Below are 21,705 nucleotides of genomic sequence, written 5' to 3' on the forward strand. Positions count from 1 at the left end.
TACTATAATTATGTTTCCATATTTATATCCTCAGACTTCTGAGGGTGTTTTTAGAGATGTGTCAATAAAAGTGTGATCAGGTGATGAACTTCGATTAAATCACAGGCTCACATATCCAGTACCATCAGACAGGTCTAATTTTTATTTCTAACTGGATCTTTTGCTTATTTGTAGTTCTTTATTTATTGTGGCAGTTTGGTCTGTCTGCTGTGTAGCCCTCAGAGTATTATACAGTGAAGCTTTAAATACAAGCCTCACAAGGGAAAACCTGACTGCAAAATGGCACTAATAGTCATTATCGGCATTGCCTGAGAGACAGAAGTTTATGCTAAGCAGGAGCTGGATGTCAAACGCACTGCTGTTAATGTTAAGCTAAAAATAAAACAACAAACACTCCACAGCAACAGGCAACACATTTCCCCGACTACAAGTGCAAAAATGGCGATGGTCATGATGGAGAAATACTGCAGTCACTCGGTAATATATTTAAAACATCTTTTATTTTGCCATTATAAAATTCAATCTGGATAGAAAAAATATCTTTATTTTTTAAAACATCTAGCACATTAAAAGAGAGTGAGCATCGTACTACAGATCTGAAATACAACATTGCAGGTTTTTTAAAAGTGATACTTCTTTTATTACTTCTGGTGCACATATTCTCATGTGTTCTGACCCAATACTGGCTGTTCCAGGTGCTGCTGTGGAAGTATGTTCTTCTTCCCTTATCATCCCTACTGCAAACTCCTCCAGCACACAAAACAAACTTAACTGGGGCAGTGGAGTGTTCCAAGCTTCAGATTTGTGTTTATGCTCGTCAAGATGCAATTTTAGTGTTTTTTTTTTTCAAAGCAAAAATGGGCGCAGCAGACAGTCGCGTCGCAAAAGCTGGGACACCAACAGCACCAGCTCACACCTCGAGGGCCACCTGAAAAGGCAGCGAGTCTGTCTTGAGAGAAATATCACTTTAAAAAACAAAAAAAAAACGAACACACAGTGTAAACAGCAGAATGTGTTAAAAGCCCTGTAGACATGTAAATGTTCCTGTTTTAAAACAGTAGATAAAAAGTTCCTTTATAAATGTATCCAATTAAAGATTTTTAATTAGTGTTTTCCTTTTCTTTGTGTTTTACATCAAAAGTCAACACAGTCCTTAAAAAAACATGACTTCCTCAAAATCCACTTGCCAGCTGTGACTCACCCTCATTACACATAAGCGCTGTAAAAAAAAAAAAGGGGGAAAATGTTTTCGACTTCACAAAAGGTCAAATTTAAAGCACTCAGCTGTAATAAGCCACTTAAGACCGATACCTTTTTTTTCTTTTTCTTTTTCTTTTTAAAATCATTACTGAGGTGCCTCAGCCACATGGTGTTTTACACTAAAAACCTAGAAGTGCAAAAATAAATGATGTGGTTATTTTAATGGTGGCATGTATACAAATAAATCACTCAGACATATTTAAAGGGTATATTTACATTTGCTGTCGATTAAAAGCATCGGAGTTTGACACCGAAGTCCGAACTAACACTGATATTAATAGAAGGATATAAAGTCTACGAGCTGGAGAGAGTTCAACACCAAGTTGTGCTTTTGTTTGTGAAGACAGAGTCTGATGCACAGTTCAGGCGAGTTTCACAATGAATTTGTGAGGTCAAATTACAGCTTCTGAGCAGGACTTCCTGTCGCCACTCTGTTTAGTGTCCATCGCCCTTTCAGAGGTCCCCAGCTCCGGCATCCACAGCAGTCAAGCTTTTATTTGCTTGGTTGTCTACACGCCGCTCTCTTGAGACAAAAAGGACAGGAGAATAGAGTCGTGATTGGTCAACCTCAATCGCTAAAAGGGGGTTTAAGAAATGATGTCGTGAGCGTCGCCGTTAGGCCTCGGCCTGTTGGCGACGGGCGGGAGAGGCTTCTTGTAAAACTCTGTGGAGGGAAGGAGAAAAGGTTTGGTTGCGTTAGTGCGCAACGTCCACGGAGACCTGAAATACAAATTTCTTTTTAAAAAGTAAGCGCTCAATGGAAGCAACCGTGAAAGATGCTGCACAGACTGGAGGAAAATGAATACAGATGAATACACAGACAAGTCTTTGAGTTGATTTTAGATGTCTGCACCCGTGAAAGATCCACACACAAACGCACACACATGCAAACACGTGCCTGGAGAGATGCAGGAGGGAGAGAAAAATAAAGACAGCAACGTGGGGTTGAGATGTTAATTAACAGTCAGCGCACGTCTCAAGGCAGCGTTCAGGGTTTCCACTGCAACTTAGAAATCTACCGCCAACACTGTAAGACAAACACCAGGTTTCCTCCTTAAAAAGAAAAAAAAAGAAGAAAAAAGAAAACATGCAAGACTACTATTTCCGTGTAGCTTTAATCACTACTGTGTAGAGGAAACACTGATCAGGTGCTGCAGTTAGTGAATGAGTAAGACCAAGTTAGTGACAAAGTGCAGATGGGGGGTGGTTAATGCATGCACGTAAACAGCGGTTAACAGTGAAGGCACAAACGGCTTTACCAGAATGTCCCGTGTCCCCGAGTGGCTCTAGCTTTGGCAGCCTAGAGACTTTGGGCGTGGCCCATCCCACTAAAGAAACAAAATAAAGAAGAGAGGGATGAGGAGAACAGTGGAGGATCCTGAAAAAGAAAGCCATAACTAGCGGATTATCTCACTCCTTTAAAAGATCGAATGTTGCACACAAACAACAAACACTGACAGGATCACAATGTATTTGTGCGATCTATAGCTATAAAGCAGCCTATCAAAACTTCTTATATATCTTCCTATAATACATCTTCCATATAAAGCAACAGGCTTTATATGCATGCTGCTGCTTTCTGCAGTTTTGTTTATTAATAATGATTTCATTTGGGAGTAACCAGCAGTCCTGTCGTCAGTCTTGTCTTAGCTTACCAACATTAGTTTAGGGGAGAAGCCTGAAGGTGAGCTTTCATGTGGTTGATTCAAGGCCTTCTTCCGCTTTTTGTTTGTTATTGACGGGGCTCCCATTGCCCTCATTTAGGTCTTGTCCTATGTCTTTATCTGTAACTATTTTTGTATTATTAACCATTTCTTGAACTGCAGTAAAACTCTGACATCTCATATATCGGGATTGGAACATATTTGGGGGTTCGTCCAGGACTCGTGCTAAGCTGAGTTCACATCTATTACGTGCCTGTAATTGTGTGTTGGAAGTCTTTTTCCACCACACTGCCAAGAAAAAAAATTCTGTTGTTGGAGGTTTTTTTGTTTGTTTGTTTGTTTTTGGGTTAGTGTCCGCGTCAGTGTCCATATTTTATTGTGCAGAATAATTTTTATTGACTGCGGACACACTTATGGTATGAATTTGAAAATCCTACGTCGGTTTGTTCTCGAGTTAACGTGGGTGTCCACACTGCCTGCCCACATGGCAGTGTGAAGACAATACCACACCAGCCTTGTATGGCTAATGGCTAAAATAAGTTCTGCCAAGTCCAACAAACATAACGTACTTTCTGTAGCTCCTTCGCAATAAAAGCCTTGAATAGGAAGTGAAACATAACAGACGTTTCTCCTCACTGAGCCATCAATTAGTACGATCGGCCACTTTTGCACAACAGGGTGAGGGTAGCAGTGCAGGGCTGCAGTAGTAGACAAGCTGCATGTAACAGCAGCTCAATGTGATGAAGTACAGACTGACCTGGAGGCGGAGGAGGGGTGAGGCTCTCCGTCGGTCCGTCCTCTATCCTCAGCGGGTCCACCCTGTGCTTCCTCTTCAGGTGGAGCTTGCTCGTCTTCTTCTTGCTCTGCTCACCTGTCGTGGCTGAACGAACAGAGACGTGTTGTGGGTGGAGAATCCAGATGTTCAACACGAGCCTAACTATAACAGCCTCCTCCTTTCAGCTTTCATCAGTGGGCCCAAGCAAGTTTAAATTAATACCTAAAGCCATCATTTCATCCTCTAATGCATCTCCTCAAAGTTAAATTGCCTTTTATCTATGAGCACTCTGAGCTTAGATCATAATAAGAGGATGATTATCAGAAAGATGGCTTAATTTGACTGCATCTCTCTTTAAATTTTAAAACATCTTGTTCAATCGTTCACTTTCAAAGTGAAAACAAGCTCACTTGTGGCAAAGCTGAACAACAACGCTGCCAGCGAAAGCTCTTCAAACACCCCCTCTGCCCTGCACATCACGGCAGATCATTTTTGTCTTCATAAAAACTGTTTGGCACTCGGCTTACTTTTAGAAGACTTTCGAATGCTTTGCCAGAAGACTTAACTAAAGATGTTTCATCCAATCAACTTTTCCTCAACTGCAACTTTCGACTGAATTTGTTCTAACAACTCTCAATTTCCGAGCTTGGGAGATCCAGGCGTCCTGAAACTCACCTGGAGTGTTGTTTTCTGGTGTTTGTCTCGTGTCCCCCTGCTCCTCCTCCTCATCCTCCTCCTCCTCTTGATCAGTGGCTGCCCTGGGGCTGTTACTCCTTCCCTCCTGCAGCTCTCTTTGCCTCTTCCTTTCCTTTTCTTTATCCTCGTTCTGAAGAAAACATGAAAGCCAAGGGCTCTCTGAAGCACTCTAACTTTGGACTCTCAACAACATAAACCAGAGTAATAAACTATCAGCCCCAGAGTGTACACAGTGGCGACTCACTTCAGAAATCACGCTCTCTATTGGCTGGAAGGGGCTCTGAATGCACTCCTCATCGGGCTCATCTTCTTGGATGGGCCTTCCCTCTCGCTCTGCCTCCTCCCGCTCCTGCCGCTCTCTGCGGATAGATAAGATGTTAACCTTTCTGCTTAATGATACGCTCCTCCTTGGTAGCGGTGTCACATTTATAAAAAATTGATCTAAGGTCACATTTGATTAAAATGTACATTTGTTCTAGCTCGTATTTCAGTCACTGACAGCAAGGTTGCCCTTTTCTAATAGAGGCAATAATTTATTTAGGGATAAATATCTCTTTGCAGACACTTTTGAAACCTTTGGCCTTTTAACATTTCCACTGCTTGCAGAGCTTTACTCAACATTTCTGACCATCTCCTCCCTCCTGTTATCCTTCAAAAAATTTCTGTCTTAGACTTTTCCACTTTATAGTTTAACCTCTTCCACATTTTGTTTGCTGCACTGACTTCTGCTGCGTCCTCACCTCTCCTCTCGTATCCGCCGTACTCTCTCTGCCCTCTCCTTCTTGTCTTGCTCCTCCAGAGCGCGCTGCTCAGCTGTGTCCTTCTGCACTCGCTCGGTGATGGCTTCATAGTCTTTGGCAATGTTGCTGAGGAGCCAGTTCAGGCCCTTCTTGATGGACTTGTCAACCTTTTTCCCATAGCCTAAAACGGCCGAGCATGGTTCCTGTAGAAGAAATGTACGTTGAAGTTAAAACATTGACATCACCTCCAAAACATTACAAACTTTTAACCGATGCAAATGTAGCTTTGCACCCACTAGATTAACAGGTCATCTTCACTGTTTTAAAAAACTCAAAGCCATACTTTCTGTCTATCCATTCAGTGCACAAACACTTACAATCTGACAGAGACACTTGTTCTCATTAACAAGCTTCTCTAAGGATAGGTTCTCAATGATGTCAGCTTCAGCCAGTGCTCCCTCCTGGTCTTGTTTGTTTGCAAGTCTGAAAGCAGAAAGGAAAAAACAAGACGTGTTGGTTACGGCCATCAACAGATCTCTGTTCATTCCACCGTCCATTAGTTTTGTTTTCCACCTAGCTCCATAACAGTTCATCAGTATAGCTGGGGACCCAAATAAGTGCAGTGCCAAGTTTGAGGTCTTCTCATAGTTTGCCTGCAAGTACCAAGGGGTAGTGCTACCTGCTCCACTCTGTGTGCAAGAAAAGTTTAACCAACAAGAGGACAGAGAAAAAAAATAACAGCGAGCTCAGCAAAAAGTTCCCATTTTTTCAAAATCTGATGGTCTGAAACTCTCACAAAGGTAGATGGATGAGTCGCTATAGTCTGTGTATTTTTTTTTTTTAATCCACGTTATATAACTTTGTCTTTGATTTCCAGCAGAAGGCCTAAATCATGTTGTTTGGATGAACAGTCCTCCAAAAATCTAGACACACACACACAGAGTGTATCCTCTTTTATACACAGGTAATTAAGTAACTTGCCAGTTAGCAACTTGCTAATTCACCCAGTGTGACGCATTTAAGGAATACCCATAAATTGTGGCTGCGAACAAACCTCGGTTAACCTCCCTCTGAATGGGCCATGGGCTGGTATATAAACAGCTTAATGTTTTCACTACATTTCCTGAGGCTATCCGACTCACCCAGTCATTAAAGAGAAAGGTAAAATAGTTCCAAGGACACTTATCAGACTCAATTTTTTGCAAGGTGCATAATTACAATGTCTGGAAATCTTATGGAAATATGTTCTGATTGTGACTTGCTGATTAAAACACTCTGCATACCTGGAAACACACTTTTAACTCTCGTCTCTGCAGCCGGCACGTTGTGTTCTGATTACTGATTAAACAGGTGCCTGCAGGAATCAACCTGCAGTGCACCCCGCATTCAACAAAATTGAAGCGAGGGCTGAGGCTTCAAATCTGGGCAATTTCTCTATTATCTCCATCTATTTCAGCTTACCCTCTGCACTTTGCAGGTCGTTCCGTTTTCCCTCATGTGCAAAGGCAATCTCAAAGTAAATTCTACTCAAAAGCTAATAATGTTATTTATTCAGAGAACTCACACTAGCACAGGCTTTCCAGCGATGCGTGGGTGCTGAAGGACCTCGGCCATGGTCTCCCGCGTCTCCTGGATCCGCTGGACATCGCTGGAATCGACCACAAACACCACACCGTGCGATTCCGAGTAGTAATTTTTCCAGATTCCCCGGATTCTTTTCCCGCCCCCCAGGTCAAAGATGGTCACTTCGAACTTGCCCTGCTTCAGGTCGACTTTGGAAAAGCCCACTGTGGGAGCGACGTCCCGCGGATTGTCTGAAAACACGAGCAAACAGAGGTCACGCATCCGCAACGAGGTCAATAAAACATGATTCTGCAAACTGGATTCTCACCTCCCTGAATTCCTCGCACCGTGGCAGTCTTCCCTGCATTATCCAATCCCACCATCACCAGAGTCACCTTCCTATAACATAGGAAACGGGAAAACATAAATATAGGTGCACACAAACAGGTCTACCACACTGCACAGAGCCTGGATGGAGTCTGTGAGCAAAAGAGGCTGCATGGCATTAGCTCTCGTGACTCATTTAGGGCCACAGATAAGCTACTTTATAATCTGAACGCAATCAGACAGTGAGTCAACAACAGTCACATTGTGAACTGACACAAATAACGCATGACAACATTGCTGCGGATTGACTCCAATTAATACCTGTAATTGTTTTATTAACACCTGGTCGACTATAGAACTTGTAAATTCACATACTTCAAATAAGCGGCAGACTAAAATGATCACAATCTTGTTTTTTAATCCTCTTTTTATTTCCATTAGAGAGCTGCAGGCAGCAGCAGTGGCCATTGTGAATATTTAAAAAACATGCCTTAAATGAACACTGGCAAACAAAGAAACAGATGCACAATCAGTCATCTGTGCAGCTGTGCAGCTACGCAGCGTGCGCACACCTGGGTGGCCAGCTGGGAGGCTAATCTAGAGCTCTGACAGTCTTGGTGGAAAATTTTCATATGCAAGCATTAAAAAAACTTTTCTGAAAGCAATGCAAGATTTGCACCATAATTAGCTACACTTGCTTAAAAAGGGTCATAATCACACTGTGACGACACTTAGCTTCAACTGAAGGAAGGAAAACAATCAGAGATGCGGGACTTCATTTTCACTGGGCACTTACGCTATAATCATAACCCAAATCTTGAGGCTTACATTAAAGCTCCCAACATAAATAAATAAATAAGTGGGAAGAAACAGACCAAAATATTAAACTGAGGAGACACACAACGAAACGGAGCGAGCTGACATGATAATAAAGCTCAATCGCAGACATACGCAGGACCTGTTCTTCATCTCCTAGCTGCATACTTAACTTTGACACTTTCGCCGAAAATACATCAACCGCACTATCCATCTAACCGTCTTCTGGAGCCAACCGGCCTTCATCGGGGTAGGCTCTTGGTGTAAACCTCCCAAAAACAAAAACAAAGTGTGAGGCACTGTCTACCCGCTGTCCCCTAACCCACAGCCATCAGTCCTGGCTGCTGTGAACACCTTATGGCGACAGGTCAAACTGAAGAGTCCCGCTGAACCACCTGGCTGCGGGATTAGGTGAGGATTTCTGATTAAGTCCAAAGGATCAGATCCTTCACACGTACCACGTGAGTTAAGCACTGTCAATTACATTTTGCTGGTCTTGCTGCTTTGTACTGTGGGTCTGAAGTAGTCTAAAGGGTCCACAAAAAGCCTCATGGCTTAAAAAAAAAAAAAAAACTAACCGCTAACACAAACAGCACAGAACGAATCTCTTTCACTAGCTATCAGATCACTGTACAAAACACATTTCTGTCTTCTCTTTATTAAGGTGACATTGTTTATATGCTTGTTTTTACAATCATGTTGAAACCTCTTGATTTTTTTCCCCTCTTATTATCTTGTATGGAAAAACGTATGATGCTCCTTCATAACTAACAGGGAGAGCCACATTGCACAGTGTTTATTTACATGGCTCTACAGCACAGATTGCCTGGTTACCTCTGCTGCCTTGTTACAGCCAAACACAGTACTTACCATGTCAGGTCAGGTATTTAACACTAGATGTGATGCTTATTCACGCTCAAACTGGAAAAACTGGATTAAATACTTTTCTGTCTCCAAATTGAATGAGCAATATAACAAAATACATAAAATTAAAAAAAAAATAAAATAAAATAAAACGAGATTAAAATATCTGATTCCACTGATATATCTTTAAAAGGTTTTATTTGCATATCTGGAAATACTTACAAATGTTTTTGTTAATTTGTGAACATGTATCTTTTGTACGCAAGTCTCTCTTGGAAACGACATCTCACTCATCTTAAATCTAAGAATAAATGTAGGTTAAAATTAAAATATCTCTCTTTATTAATCTATAAAATTCTGAATTAGAATTTTAAATAATTAAAATCGTCCATCACAATTTCTACAGCACTAAAAAGGAATCTTGAGTTTTTTTCTGGTTTTTTTGTTCAGCCAATGGTCCAAACCCCAAAATCAATCAGTGCACAACACCAACCAAACAAATTTAAAGATCTAAAGATTAAATCTTCGTGCCCCATTAACAATGTGAGCAGCACTAACACATATGCAATAACACGTGTAGTCAGACGAATACAATGTAAATAATAAAAGGCAAATGCAAATTATACAAGCAAAGATTTGTTTTTTAATATGAAAAATTACTTAAAATAACAAAAAACTATTATATGTGGTGGTCAGAGGGCCTGGTAGCGCCAGTGTCCGGCAGCCTCGCCTCTGTCAGTGCGCCCCAGGGTGGCTGTGGCTACAATGTAGCTTGCCATCACCAGTGTGTGAATGGGTGGATGACTGGATGTGTAAAGCTCTTTGGGGTCCTTAGGGACTAGTAAAGCGCTATGCAAATGCAGGCCATTTACCATATGACAATAAAATAAATAATGTAATAATCAAATGGGTTGACATTTAATATTAATAAATCTAATGATTTTTAAATATATATATATACATATGTGTGTGTGTGTGTGTGTGTGTGTGTGTGTATAAAAACAAAACACAATTTTAAAAAGCACACATTAACTTAAATATGAGGAACTACTTAAAAAACAATAACAAATCAAAAATGTTACATGGTAATAAAATAAATGATGTGGTGTGATCTTCTGATATAGAGTAACACGTTGATAGAGAAAATGAATACAATATGTAATACTTATAGAAAATAAGAAAAAATGCTAAAAGTATAACACTATAAAATAAAACCTGAAATCCACACTGTATGAATTCTTTGGTTTATTTTAACTTTAAAAGATGTTTTATGTTATTTATTTATTAGAACAAGAAATGCATAGTCAGTATCACAAGATAAAAGATCTAATGGCCTTTAAAATAAAAAAGCCATTTCTGCTGCAAGAAATAAAAAGATAAAGGGGATTTTTAATGCTAACTTTAATGGATTATGTCATAAACTAACAAAACTGCTAATACAGAACTGTCTCGGCTTTATTAAAAGGTTTATGGCATGTGATGTGTCGGTGATAGTATCTCCTTTACTGTTTCACTGAAAAATGAACTGAATGTATAACAACCAGCAGCTCCACTTTTCGAAGCACCTCAACAGGTTGGAGCTGTGCGTGATTTCGGAGTGTGGAGCACTGATTTTGGGGCATCATATCGTGACCTAACTTACCTTGCAGGCTCCTGCCAGCGTTTTAGCCAGTTGCAACAATTCGCCATCAGGCTAAACATCGCAGTCCGGGTCCGAATGACTGAGTGGTGGTCCAGGTGGGCAGCGACACTCCACTATCCAGCCCTGTTCAGCCAGCTCATCGACTCTTAACCTAAACTAGCTACATGGCGAACTAACCCATCAAAGTGTAAATGTATAGCAGCTTTTAAATGCCTCACCCAACTTACGTAAGCGAATAAGGTAGTCGTTACCATGTGTTTTCGATAAATATTAGCCTGGAAAACATTCCAGAAGCTGAAAATCCCGTTAAACGAGGCTAACTAAAGCTAATGTAGCTAGCAATAACGGTATTTGTAGTATCGTTTAGTTTGTAGTGTCAGCAAATACGTGAGTCGCTTACCACTTACATCTGAGCCCTACTCGTCAATAAAATGTGCTCGTTTATAACCAAGCGCATAAATATTGAGTATTTTAGTAGTGAAATATTAGCTACTTAGCGTTAGCCGATTCCTAGCGGTCTGCTTTGTTTACGCCGTCTGTTCTGCTGCTAGGCTGCGGACGTGCTTCCGTCATCTTCCGTCATCAACAAATCAACACCAGCGCAGATTCCGAGCCGGCGAGCTCGTTACAATTGTGACCAATCAGATAACCTACTACAGCTATAATGCCGAGGAATAATAATAATTTGTTGTTATTTTTTTAGTATTTTATTAGCTGGAAAAGAGTGTCCACAGCTAGTGCATTTAAATTAGGCCCATCAGTTACATTGCTCTGCAATAACACTACTTATTATCATTATCATCATTATTATTAGCAGCTATAAGTATGAGGACTGCAAAAGCAGTTGGTCCTGGTGGCATACCTGTGGAGGTATGGAGACGTGTAGGAGGTGGGCAGTGGACTTTTTGACCAGATTGTTTAACACACTCTTGGAGAGTGAGAGAATGCCTGAGGACTGGAGGAGAAGTGCACTGGTACTGATTTTGATATGCAGACCTGTACCACATACAGAGGGATAAAGCTGACGAGCCATACCATGAAGATATCAGAAAGAGCTGCTGAAGCTAGGTTAAGAAGAAAGGTGATGAGTGAGTGGCAGTATGACTTGATGTTGAGAAGAACCACTACAGATGTTATATTTGATGGATCTTCTAACTTGGTTTTAAGTTTAACAACCATTATAGATGCTGAGCTGTCCTAATGTCTACAACTCTAACCGTGTTAGAACAAATGTCTGGACCTGGATTCATCACAGTCCCTCCAATCAACCAGATTCTACATTTCTACATCAGCAAATATGTATTAAAAATCACGTTTCACCATAAACACACAAGCTTAAAGGTGTGAAACAGCAGAAAATTAATTAAGCAGTCTGTATCTGTCATAAAATATCAGATGTCTTCCTAATACTTCTTCTAATATCATCCTACCTCCCTCTACTGGCTCCCTTTATTAGTTTTTTGATATCATCCACCTGAGCTTTCTCCCCCCATAATATTGTTTCATAACAGCAGAATGGACTCTCTTGAGCTGAGAGAGAAAAGGAGACAAAGACAAACCGAGACACGGCGAGACGTATTTTTAAAGACAAATTATTTCCTATTGCTCCATCAGTTACCAATTCCCTTCATTCTGCCAAAGCACAAAGTTTATTAGATTTTTCCAGCTCGCCCGGGCTGAGTTGGCGGGCTGTTTTGCTGTTAGACTGAATGTCAAGTGTCTTTTAAGGCAAAGATGGATTGCACTTTATTTATTCCGGGGCTGGGTTATTTGCCCCAGTTCATCTCGGCAAGTACTCGCTGGTGACTCCGCAGTCGGAGGAGTGAGACACAATGAGGAAAGCACGTCTTTTAGAGAGCCTGTCTGAGGAAACATCACCTCCCTCCCTCCCTCCATCCCTCCCTCTCCTCCGAGACAACTTCAGCTTAATTTTTATGAGATGTGTCTGCTGCTCTCATAAAGCCACAGTAATCATTTTTATTTGTTTACTGGGATCCAGTGCAGCTCCAGACAAAGAGCTTTGAAATGGAAAAACCAGGCAGCGACTGGTGAAAATTTCAGTTCAAGTTGCATGTAAAGTGTATTTTCAATATATTAAAGCAAATAAGAAAAGCATTTTAAAAAATACATTGTATGTTATGCAGTACATCTTCCCAAAGAATTCCTAAAATAATGCTGTGTCAGTAAGAATAAGTTCAAAAGCACAGAGCATATATTTGGTGTTTATTTAGATAAAAGATGCCAAACTTATTAAGTGAGCCAAACCAGCGAAACTTCCCTTTCTGTCAGTGTAAAGATGTTTGAATACATATTTAATCCAAATTAATACAAGAAACAAAGAGTGCAATTTCAACAGCATCCCTCAGTTTTTCTATATGAGTATTCTACATTTTATATGAAATGTTGCTGTAGTAAATGAAATTAATTTGCCAGAATGAATTAATAAATGTGTAAATAGCTCATTGCCCCGACGCCCCTGTAATTAAAAAAACTGAAAGTTTTCATTAATTCACAGAAATGTTTTATTAATTCATTCATTTTTACCATTGACCCGGTGTAAAAAATATATTTCTTTAGTCAATAGTGGAAACAAATGTCATTTAAAATGATTTAGCTGTTTATCTGTTACTTAATTACTGTGGTGTAATATGAAGGGCAGTGGTAATTGGGGGGGGGGGGGCTATGTTGATAGGAAAAGCTGTAAAACTTGTGAAAATACAGTTAACAGTTCAAAATCTATGTCCTTCATATATTCCAAAGACATCTAGTGCGCCAGATTGGAGCCCCCCACCTCTTCTACACTTTGAATGAACCCAGTTTTTTATTCAAAGTAATATATTTGCAAAAAAAAAAGGAAGGCATAAAAATCTGGCATTTTTTTAATATAAGTTCCTTTCCCTGCCTGGTTTTAAATGTAAAAATTGTTTAATATATAAGATCTGTTTTGTTAAATGTTAAATAAGATTGTAGATTTTCTGTGTATTTATTTTTATGAATGCAAGATTGGGCTCAGATGAATCGGGTTTTAAACAATATGCTGTTCATTGCTGTAGTTTGACCAGATGTCTGGGACTGCAAAGCATTTTTATCCACCCTTCCCTCTTCCCACACACTGAGGCAATGTCCTGCAATTTGATTGGCTGCGGTTTACAATGGTGAACGCTGCCTGAGAAAAGTCTTGCTTGAAGAGATGTGCTGATCCATGCGTGCATGTTTCCTGAAATCCAAAGACAGGAGTACAACAGTTGTTGTAACAGATACTGAAGCAGAAAACATGAATTGTATACAGACTATAACACCAGCACCATAAAAACAAACTTCACCTTCCATTTATGCTTATAGTAGTTTGGTGGGTTGCAAATGTATTTCATTTATAAATGATCAAAGTTTCTTCCTTCAGCACATTATGCCCCACAGAGATATATGTTATGTTTTAAAATGAACCTGAAAATATTATTCATGTTTTATATGGACAGAGATGGAAAGAGTACCTTCGGCTCATTGCATTTGAGTTGACCTAAACCTCCACTGACTGACTGTCATTCATAAAACTTTTTAAACTTTCACCCACTTTTCTAGAATTGAGTCTTAAAAATGCTAAAACAAAATAATATAAAAATGTCAGTAAATAATTAATCTGACATGGTTTAAATAATTAAAATTAATCAATCAATTAATCATTAATTATATATAGATGTATAAATAAATCTATTAATTATGTAAATGTGTTATTAATTAATTAAAATGAAAATATATAATTAAATAATTGCATCAGAATATTTTTTTAAAAACTTAAACCGTATAAGTCTTTATACAAAACTATTTATTTCACTATTTAATTTATTATTTCCTGGTTCTTGTGCTTCAGTGCACCATGAAATAAAAAAAACAGTCATTGCAACTTGTCAACAGTTGCTAACATCTGGTTACTCTGGCAGACTGATTTCGGGTAATGGATTGATCCAGTGGACATGGGGTTGGCAGGTTTCCCAGAATGCATTTGGAATGAAATCCCATCAGCAGTTTCCTCCACCACTGCGAAAGTGCCCTCAAACTGTAAGTAAAGTTTTGGAACATGATTTTTCTCTGTCACCCAATGCATTTTTAAGTTGTTTTTCTAAGGTAAAAATGTAATGGCATAATCTGAATGAAAATGAATATCTGGTTGGTTTATTGAGAGTCTATTTGCAAAAATAATTAAATTTTTTCATAGCTGTCAGGACCTGTTAGCGCAACAGACAGCTTCCCTCACTCTCTGTCAGCTGACCGGGTGATCAGAGCTCATGATACCCCTTCCTGACCCTCACCTCTCAGTGAAGGTTAAACACAGGTGATAGGTGATATCTAACAGGTGATGTTTGATTTATTTTAGTTTTGTATTCTTTCCCAAGCAAATCAGTTAAGCTGAGATTAATATTCAACTTCATAACTGGGTAGTTTTAGTAAACCTTACAGGAATGCTCTCAGTATATATTGAATTGAATCATTTACACTTCTTTATTTCCTAATGTGCACAGGTCATACTTTTTGTTGAGAACAGCTTGTTTTCAATTAAAACTAACATTAAAAAATGTTTAATACAGGCAGGAAAGTGAGAACATTTTCACTGGGAGCAGAACCATCTGGACCAGCAGGTTGTTCATGCTGTTCATGGATATCCTGACGAGTGATGTCAAGCCTGCTCCAGAAATTATTCAGTTGTTTGTTTCTTAATATTTATTCAACTGTATTCAAAACACCAGATGTCTGCTATAAGTTTTGGAAGTCTGGAGTTTAAAAAAAAAAGAAAAGAAAGAAAGAAACATCTGAGCTGTGTGTTTTTTCTGTAGGTAGCAGTGGGAGTTACTTGTATAATGTTTTGCAGTTGAATAATCTGTAATATTTAATTTGAAATAACGATGTACAGTTGTTTAACACCTTTTTCCAAATCAGTTCAGTGTTTATCCCCTTTCAAAATAATTTTATATCCTTTTATGCCTTTCCCAACTTTGATGGGTGAGTTTGACAAACAAAATTAATTTGTGATGCACTGCAGCACAAGAACAATGAAAATAATAAACTAAATGTGAAATAATAAAATATGTATTTAAATAAAATCCACCCATAAATTATCTTCCACTAATCCAAATCAGGGTCATGGATAGGGGGGCTGAAACCCATCTCAGCTGCCCAGAAGGGGGAAAGAGGTAGGTTACAGGTTGCCAGTTTACAGCAGGGCTAATTAATGACAAAGTTTATTAATTGTGCCATTAATAAATTACTTATTTCCAAGATAATTAATGATACATTTCGTTAAATGTATAATGGTTTGTTTGTTTAATTCGGACTAAAGTATAGTATAAAAGCCTTTTCTCTGCCTCCTTTCCCATGAGGCCCTTTTTTTCTTTGGCACTTTAGCGCCCTCTGTTGTTTCCGCCATTATTTGAAGTGCTTCCTGTATGCGGCATCCTTGGCACTTCCTCAAACTGTCACGGTGGCTGATTTTTTTTAGAAAGGAATAACTACTTACTGTTCATTCAAGGTGGGTTTGTGCTTCTTTACAGTAGTTTTCTGACTCAGAGCCAAGCAGAAAAACGTGTCACTTCACAGCGTGTGTTTTAAAACTGCACTTCCGGTAACGGTATTTTGTAACAACTTGAAGTGACAGGGTGCATTGAGGTGTGATTAATTCTGTTCCACATGTGTGGACCTGACCGAAGTGGATGAATTATAGAGTCTGATAGCAGCAGGACAGCGAGGTTGAAGGAACCTGTTGCTGAAACTGCTCTTCAGATTGTCCAGTGTGTTATGGAGGGGGCGGGAGTCATGATGTCCATGATTGCCAGCAGTCTTGTCAGCATTCAGTCACTGATCACCTCCTCCAGGGTGGCGAGCTTCATGCCAACAATAGACCACAGAGCCTTCCTGATCAATTTGTTGAGTCTCTTTGCGTCCATTGCTTTGGTGGTTGCACCCCAGCACACCGCAGCAAAGGAGATGGTAAAACATACAGAGCAGCCTCCTACATACATTGAAGGATCTGAGCCGGCTCAGACCCTTTTTGTAGGCAGCGTCCGTGTTGGCAGACCACTCTAGCTTGTGATCCAGTTGGACTCCCAGATACTTACAGAATGTGACTATTTTGATCTCAGTCCCACCAATGCATAACCTTTATAACATGAGAGGTCAGTGCTACAGGCCTGTAGTCATTTACTGCCACTGGATGATTCTTCTTAGGCACTGGGACCAGGCATGATGTTTTCTATAGCACTGGGACTCTCTGGAGGTGCAGGCTCAGTTTGTATATGTGATGGAGTACTCCACACAGCTGACTAACACAAGTCTTCAACACTCTGGACTCGGGTCCCACTGCTTTCCCCTGTCTGAGTCTCTCCAGCTCTCTTCTCACCTGAGTAGGTCTGATATGCAGGTTGGTCTGGCTAATGGGGGGTTAGGTGGTCTTTGGGGCTGTAATGCATTGCCAAGGGGGATGCTGGTAATGGGCTTGGCTGGTGTGGAGTACAGGGGCTGGTGGGTGGTAGAGGGGAGTGTGGAGGTTTCACAGGAGCATAGATCAGTGAGGCAGCCGCAGGTGGGCAGTTGGGGGTGCTGATGTTTGAGAACCTCCACACCTTTCTTCTGGAGAGGTGTGGAGGTGTTGTAGGACGTATTTTATTATAGTAATGTTTAATCTGTGCATGCAATGTTAATCTGATGATTGTTTTCCTAATTAATGCGTGTAAGGAGTGCAAATTCCCCAAAAAGTGTTACATAGATTTGGCTTTCCTTTTATTTTATTTTGAAGGTCTGATAATTTTAAATTAGATCAAATATACACCTTTGCACAAGTGACTGATATAATACAGAGTAATAGTTAAAATTGGACAAACATATTTGCTAGTAATACCTGCTGCTCACAGAGGTGTTTCTCCCTTCTTTACACCACAGGTGCGTCTTTGGTCCTCTGTCCTCATGACTCGGGTCTTCGTTTACGGCACTCTGAAGAAGGGGCAGCCCAACAACTACCGCATGTTCGACAGCAACAATGGAAAGGCCGAGTACCTCGGCTCGGCATTCACCATCCAGAAATACCCGCTAATGATCACCACCGAGTACAACATCCCTTTCCTGCTCAACATCCCTGGCCAGGGTCACCGAGTGCACGGAGAGATCTACAAAGTGGATGACCAGATGCTGAAATTCTTGGACACCTTTAAAAGCGTCCCAACTATATACCAGCGGACGGTGGTCCAGCTGGAGGTGAAGGAGTGGGTGGGGAGGATGGAAGGTGAGGAGAAGCTGTCACCGGGGAGGATCACGGAGATGTTTGTGTACACCACCACAACGTACAAGCCGGACTGGCCCTTGCTGCCGTGCTACGAGAGCTATGACTCAGAGGGAGATCACGGGCTCAAATATAGTTATGAAGAATCGCTATAAAGAGTTATAACGGCACTGATCGCTGAGAAGAGTGGGACTGATCTCACCATGCTGAAGCAACTGACAAAGTTGCTTTTATTTTAATAATTTATCTTATTGCTGTGCACCTAAAACAATGCTCTGCAAACCTTTGTCAAAAAAATGAAGCTGTACTGTCAGATTTTTCAGCCGAATATATAGTCCCTGCATAGCTGTCAGAAATAGCCCATCCATGCACTCGCCTGAGTTTTTTGGGGGGGTGGGGGGGCAAGTGCCTTGAACCTGCATTCCTTTGAATGGCCAGCCTGTGCTTTCAAAAATGTGTTTGCATAGAAGTCTGTGAGGAAATGACCCAGCTGCTTACTTGATTTATGACCTCACCAAAGAGTTTCCTGATGAATGTGTGGTCTCAATGCCATTAAATAAGACTTTTATTTAATGGCATCTAGGTTAAGAAAGGCTTAGAGCAGGTGTGTCAAACATGAGGCCCAGGGACCAGATTCAGCCCGGCAAAGGCTTCCAATTTGGCCCGCTGGGTGGCTTTGGAAACTTTTACGGTTTTTCACACTGAGAAAGATCTCAGATTCCTTTTAATTCTTTTCATTTACTACAATATAAAATGGACTTGCACTGTAAATGTGCAGTTAAACGAGTTTACACTGACAGAAAGGCCAGTTTTACTGGTCCAGCCCACTTAAGATCAAAGCAGATTGTATGTGGCCCATGATGTAAAATGAGTTTGACACCTCTGTCTTAGAGCATTTATATTACACAGATATGAACTCTGATGTGTTTAGTCGTTACATTCCACTTGTCTTTGATTACCTCTGAAATAAAAATTCATTCCTGATTTCTTTTGTATGATCTGTGCTGTGTTTGTTCCCTCCAGGGGATAAACTTTTATTCTGCTTTGTCATAAGGAGAATAAATATCCTGCAAACTACTTACAGGGATTTAGACATATGTATTTATCTTCTTTATTACAAGAGTCATGTATTCGTGATACAACCTCTAATCCAGCAGGTGTCGCTAAAATACAGGCTGTGTTTTTGTATCAGCAAACCAGCAAAGCAAGAGATGCGGCCCCTGAAGTCTGCCGAGGGCCGTCAACTCACTGGCCGCACTACTGATGGCCACTACTAATGTTAGTGCACACAGATGCAGAAATAGTATGGAAGAAATTTCTTCCATAAAATAGAGATAAAGACTGACACTGATGAAGAAAATTTCTCAAAAGCTTCAGGCCTAAAACTGAACTTAGACAAATGTGAGATCTTACCTTTAAAAGACTGTACTATATCTAACATTTTCAATATCCCTGTAAAAAATCCAATGTCAAATATTTGGGTATGTATGTAACTTAAAACAGAACTGAGTTAGAAAACCTTAATATTTGGAAGAAAATGCAAAATTGTAGAACTCATTGAAATAACTGGGCACAGAGAGACTTATTGATTCTGGGTAGAATATTTCTCACCAAGATGGAAAGTATTTCCAGTCTAATATACTCTGCATATACATTAACTGTACCTAAATCAGCAATCAAATCTATTAACCAGCTAAACTTTGATTTTATATGGAAGCAAAAACACCCTCAATATTAGGCAAGGTAATTGAGTCAAATAATGTGAAGCTGGAGGATTGCAAGCTATTGAATTTGACAGTTTAAATGGCACCCTAAAAATAAACTTTGGTTTCATATTCCAAACAAAATATTTTCAGATCTAGGCGAAATTAATCTTTTACTTGGATGTGATTTTGACATAAAAAAATAAAAAACCTTTCTTCCTTTCACCAGCAAGTTTTATTATACTGGAAATTAATATACAAAAATAATTATAGCCCACACAATACTCCCCTGTGGAACTATCGTTACATAAAAGTTAGAAACAAATCAATCTTTGTGCAAAAATGGTAAGAAAAAGGCATTCATAAATGTCGATTTCTTTAATTACTTATGTCTATTTTGTTTTCATTATCTGTTTGTTCTGGTATTATGCCTGTCACTACCCGATCCGTACCGGAAACCCGATCGGTACCCCGCATGCGAGTATCTGTTAAGATGTTAAGAATAATAAGTGTCTCTTAAAATGTTTCCGATAATGAAACATTTAATATAATGTAGACAAAAACAAAAAAATAAAAAGATAGTGACGGATCGGGACTCCCCGATACTTACTGCGCATGTGCAAAGTCGGACCGTACAAATCGGGTCTACCCGATCCGTACCGCGCATGTGCAGGGGTTTTCTTCTTCTGTTCGTTTAATGGCAGTTTACTCCCCAGTGTTCGAGGATACCGCCACCTGCTGACCGAGCGAACGACCCTATTGTAAACTGAATTAGCGTCATTACAAACGTGTGTTAAATTTGATTTAGTGATAGTCGAGTGTGTTTATGATTGTCTGTGTGGAGAGGATTGATTGGAATAGTGATGATGATGTCCGCTATCACTGTCAATTGTCACTAAACACTTCATCTGGCTGATGAATCTTCACGTGACACATTACAAAGTCTGTATTATTAACTCTGTAATTTGGCACCATTCTTCTTATTTTACGGCGCTGTTGTTCAATCGGGGGACGCTCGATAAGGAGAAAAGCATGAATTTGTTTGTAAATGGATTATCCACTGTTTAAATGTCCCGGTAGTCGAAAAGGAGGCACAGCTGTTGAGAAATGCTAGGAGCTAACTGGGCGCTAACCGTATCATTCAAATATTTATTTTTTTATTTATTTTTTTTAACAGAACTTTATTTAACAAACAAAGAGTATACAACATACAAACAGATGAAGTATACAAAAGAACAGAACATGAACATACAAAACCAGGGGTAAAAAGAAAAAGGTAATAATTATATGAATACACGCAAAAATTCACAGATATATATTGTTTTGAGAGCCTTTTTGTTGGTGGAGTCTGATATTGATTTTATGTACATTTCCACATCCTTAACAAAATGACAGAAATATGGTGTTTTGTTAGTAAACTTACATTTATGGATAAAAAATTTAGCTAAAAGTACTAACAAATTAATTATAAAAAAGCATTTATCATTCTTCTTGGGGAACTTAAAGAAACAGAATAAAACATTTTCCCATCGTAAAGAAAACTCCCTTAAAATATGGACAATAACAAACCCGCTGAATTCCTTCCAGAATCTCTGTGTAAAAGAGCAGTACCAAAAAAGATGTGTCACAGTTTCTGGATGATCCCCACAGAAAGTGCAATTAGTATTTATGTCTCTTTTAAATTTTATCATGTAGTGGCTGGCTGGATAACATTTATGTAGAATTTTAAATGAGACTTCCTTCACCTTATTTACAATCAAGTATTTATGAGGGATCATCCAGACTGTCTTCCACTTGATATCTGGAACATATCGGTTCCAGTAAGATATTACATATGGGAGAGAGACGACATCTTCTTGGAATAAACTACGTATTCTCTTATTGCTATTACCAAGTTCTTGTGAAAAGCAGATTTTTCCTATTGGTGACTCAGCTGGATCAGGGAGAGTGACTGAGGTAGATATTGAGCTATCAGTGTTTTTATATAACATTAAAGTCCCTGAGGGTATGGCACCAAGCACCATTGAGAATTCCTGAACACTGATAGGAAAATTATAGAGTGCAATAAAATCGTTGTAAGTAAGTAGTTGTCCCTCTTTATTAACCAGCTGAGCCACCAATAGGATCCCATTTTGGACCCAAGTTTCCAGGAACGTATCATTCAAATATATTGAATGTCGCAATGTTGGCAAAGAGAGGAAGTGACGTAACAGTCGCGCATGCGGGGTACCGATCGGGTTTCCGGTACGGATCGGGTAGCGACAATGCCATTATGGAAAAGGCTTTGCGAATGTTGCCATATTTGTTGTACTTGTTACATTTGTTTAATTAACAATAAAAAACGAAAAAATAAAACTTTTTTTTTCTTTGGCACTTTGGCGCCCTCTGTTG

The 21,705-nt window shown here is 39.6% G+C and overlaps 2 protein-coding genes across 5 annotated transcripts; one reads left to right on the forward strand and one right to left on the reverse strand.

The window, feature by feature from the left end:
* Positions 1-481: 481 nt before the first annotated feature.
* Positions 482-10,910, reverse strand: arl13b (ADP-ribosylation factor-like 13b). 3 transcript variants are annotated; one of them, XM_031727042.2, is made up of 10 exons: positions 10,348-10,910; positions 7,027-7,097; positions 6,700-6,949; positions 5,513-5,618; positions 5,136-5,338; positions 4,640-4,754; positions 4,375-4,525; positions 3,682-3,804; positions 2,520-2,588; positions 482-1,783 (listed from the first exon to the last, which is right to left on the reverse strand). In XM_031727042.2, exons 1-10 carry the CDS (start codon positions 10,404-10,406, stop codon positions 1,770-1,772), a joined length of 1,161 nt encoding a protein of 386 aa, XP_031582902.1. In that variant the 5' UTR covers positions 10,407-10,910; the 3' UTR covers positions 482-1,769. The 3 variants fall into 3 exon arrangements, with proteins under 3 accessions (XP_031582902.1, XP_031582901.1, XP_031582903.1); XM_031727041.2 differs by having other exon boundaries at positions 482-1,924; XM_031727043.2 differs by lacking the exon at positions 2,520-2,588.
* A 3,381-nt stretch (positions 10,911-14,291) lies between these two features.
* LOC116310284 (gamma-glutamylaminecyclotransferase B-like) lies at positions 14,292-18,595 on the forward strand. 2 transcript variants are annotated; one of them, XM_031727044.2, is made up of 2 exons: positions 14,292-14,403; positions 17,275-18,595. In XM_031727044.2, the coding sequence occupies exons 1-2, from the start codon at positions 14,353-14,355 to the stop codon at positions 17,764-17,766; spliced, it is 543 nt and encodes a 180-aa protein (XP_031582904.2). In that variant the 5' UTR covers positions 14,292-14,352; the 3' UTR covers positions 17,767-18,595. The 2 variants fall into 2 exon arrangements, with proteins under 2 accessions (XP_031582904.2, XP_039462762.1); XM_039606828.1 differs by lacking the exon at positions 14,292-14,403 and adding an exon at positions 15,725-15,868.
* The last annotated feature ends 3,110 nt before the right edge of the window (positions 18,596-21,705 follow it).

Source organism: Oreochromis aureus, linkage group 23 (genome assembly GCF_013358895.1).
Source record: "Oreochromis aureus strain Israel breed Guangdong linkage group 23, ZZ_aureus, whole genome shotgun sequence".
NCBI classification, from domain to species: domain Eukaryota; kingdom Metazoa; phylum Chordata; class Actinopteri; order Cichliformes; family Cichlidae; genus Oreochromis; species Oreochromis aureus.

Excerpts from the sequence above, each read along its gene's own strand:
- arl13b (XM_031727041.2), bottom strand. The coding sequence starts at position 10,406 with ATGTTTAGCCTGATGGCGAATTGTTGCAACTGGCTAAAACGCTGGCAG. Across the intron at positions 7,098-10,347 it reads CGCTGGCAGGAGCCTGCAAG|GAAGGTGACTCTGGTGATGG; the intron begins GTAAGTTAGGTC and ends CCTATGTTATAG. Across the intron at positions 4,755-5,135 it reads CGGCGGATACGAGAGGAGAG|AGAGCGGCAGGAGCGGGAGG; the intron begins GTGAGGACGCAG and ends ATCTATCCGCAG.
- LOC116310284 (XM_031727044.2), top strand. The coding sequence starts at position 14,353 with ATGAAATCCCATCAGCAGTTTCCTCCACCACTGCGAAAGTGCCCTCAA. Across the intron at positions 14,404-17,274 it reads TGCGAAAGTGCCCTCAAACT|GTGCGTCTTTGGTCCTCTGT; the intron begins GTAAGTAAAGTT and ends TTTACACCACAG.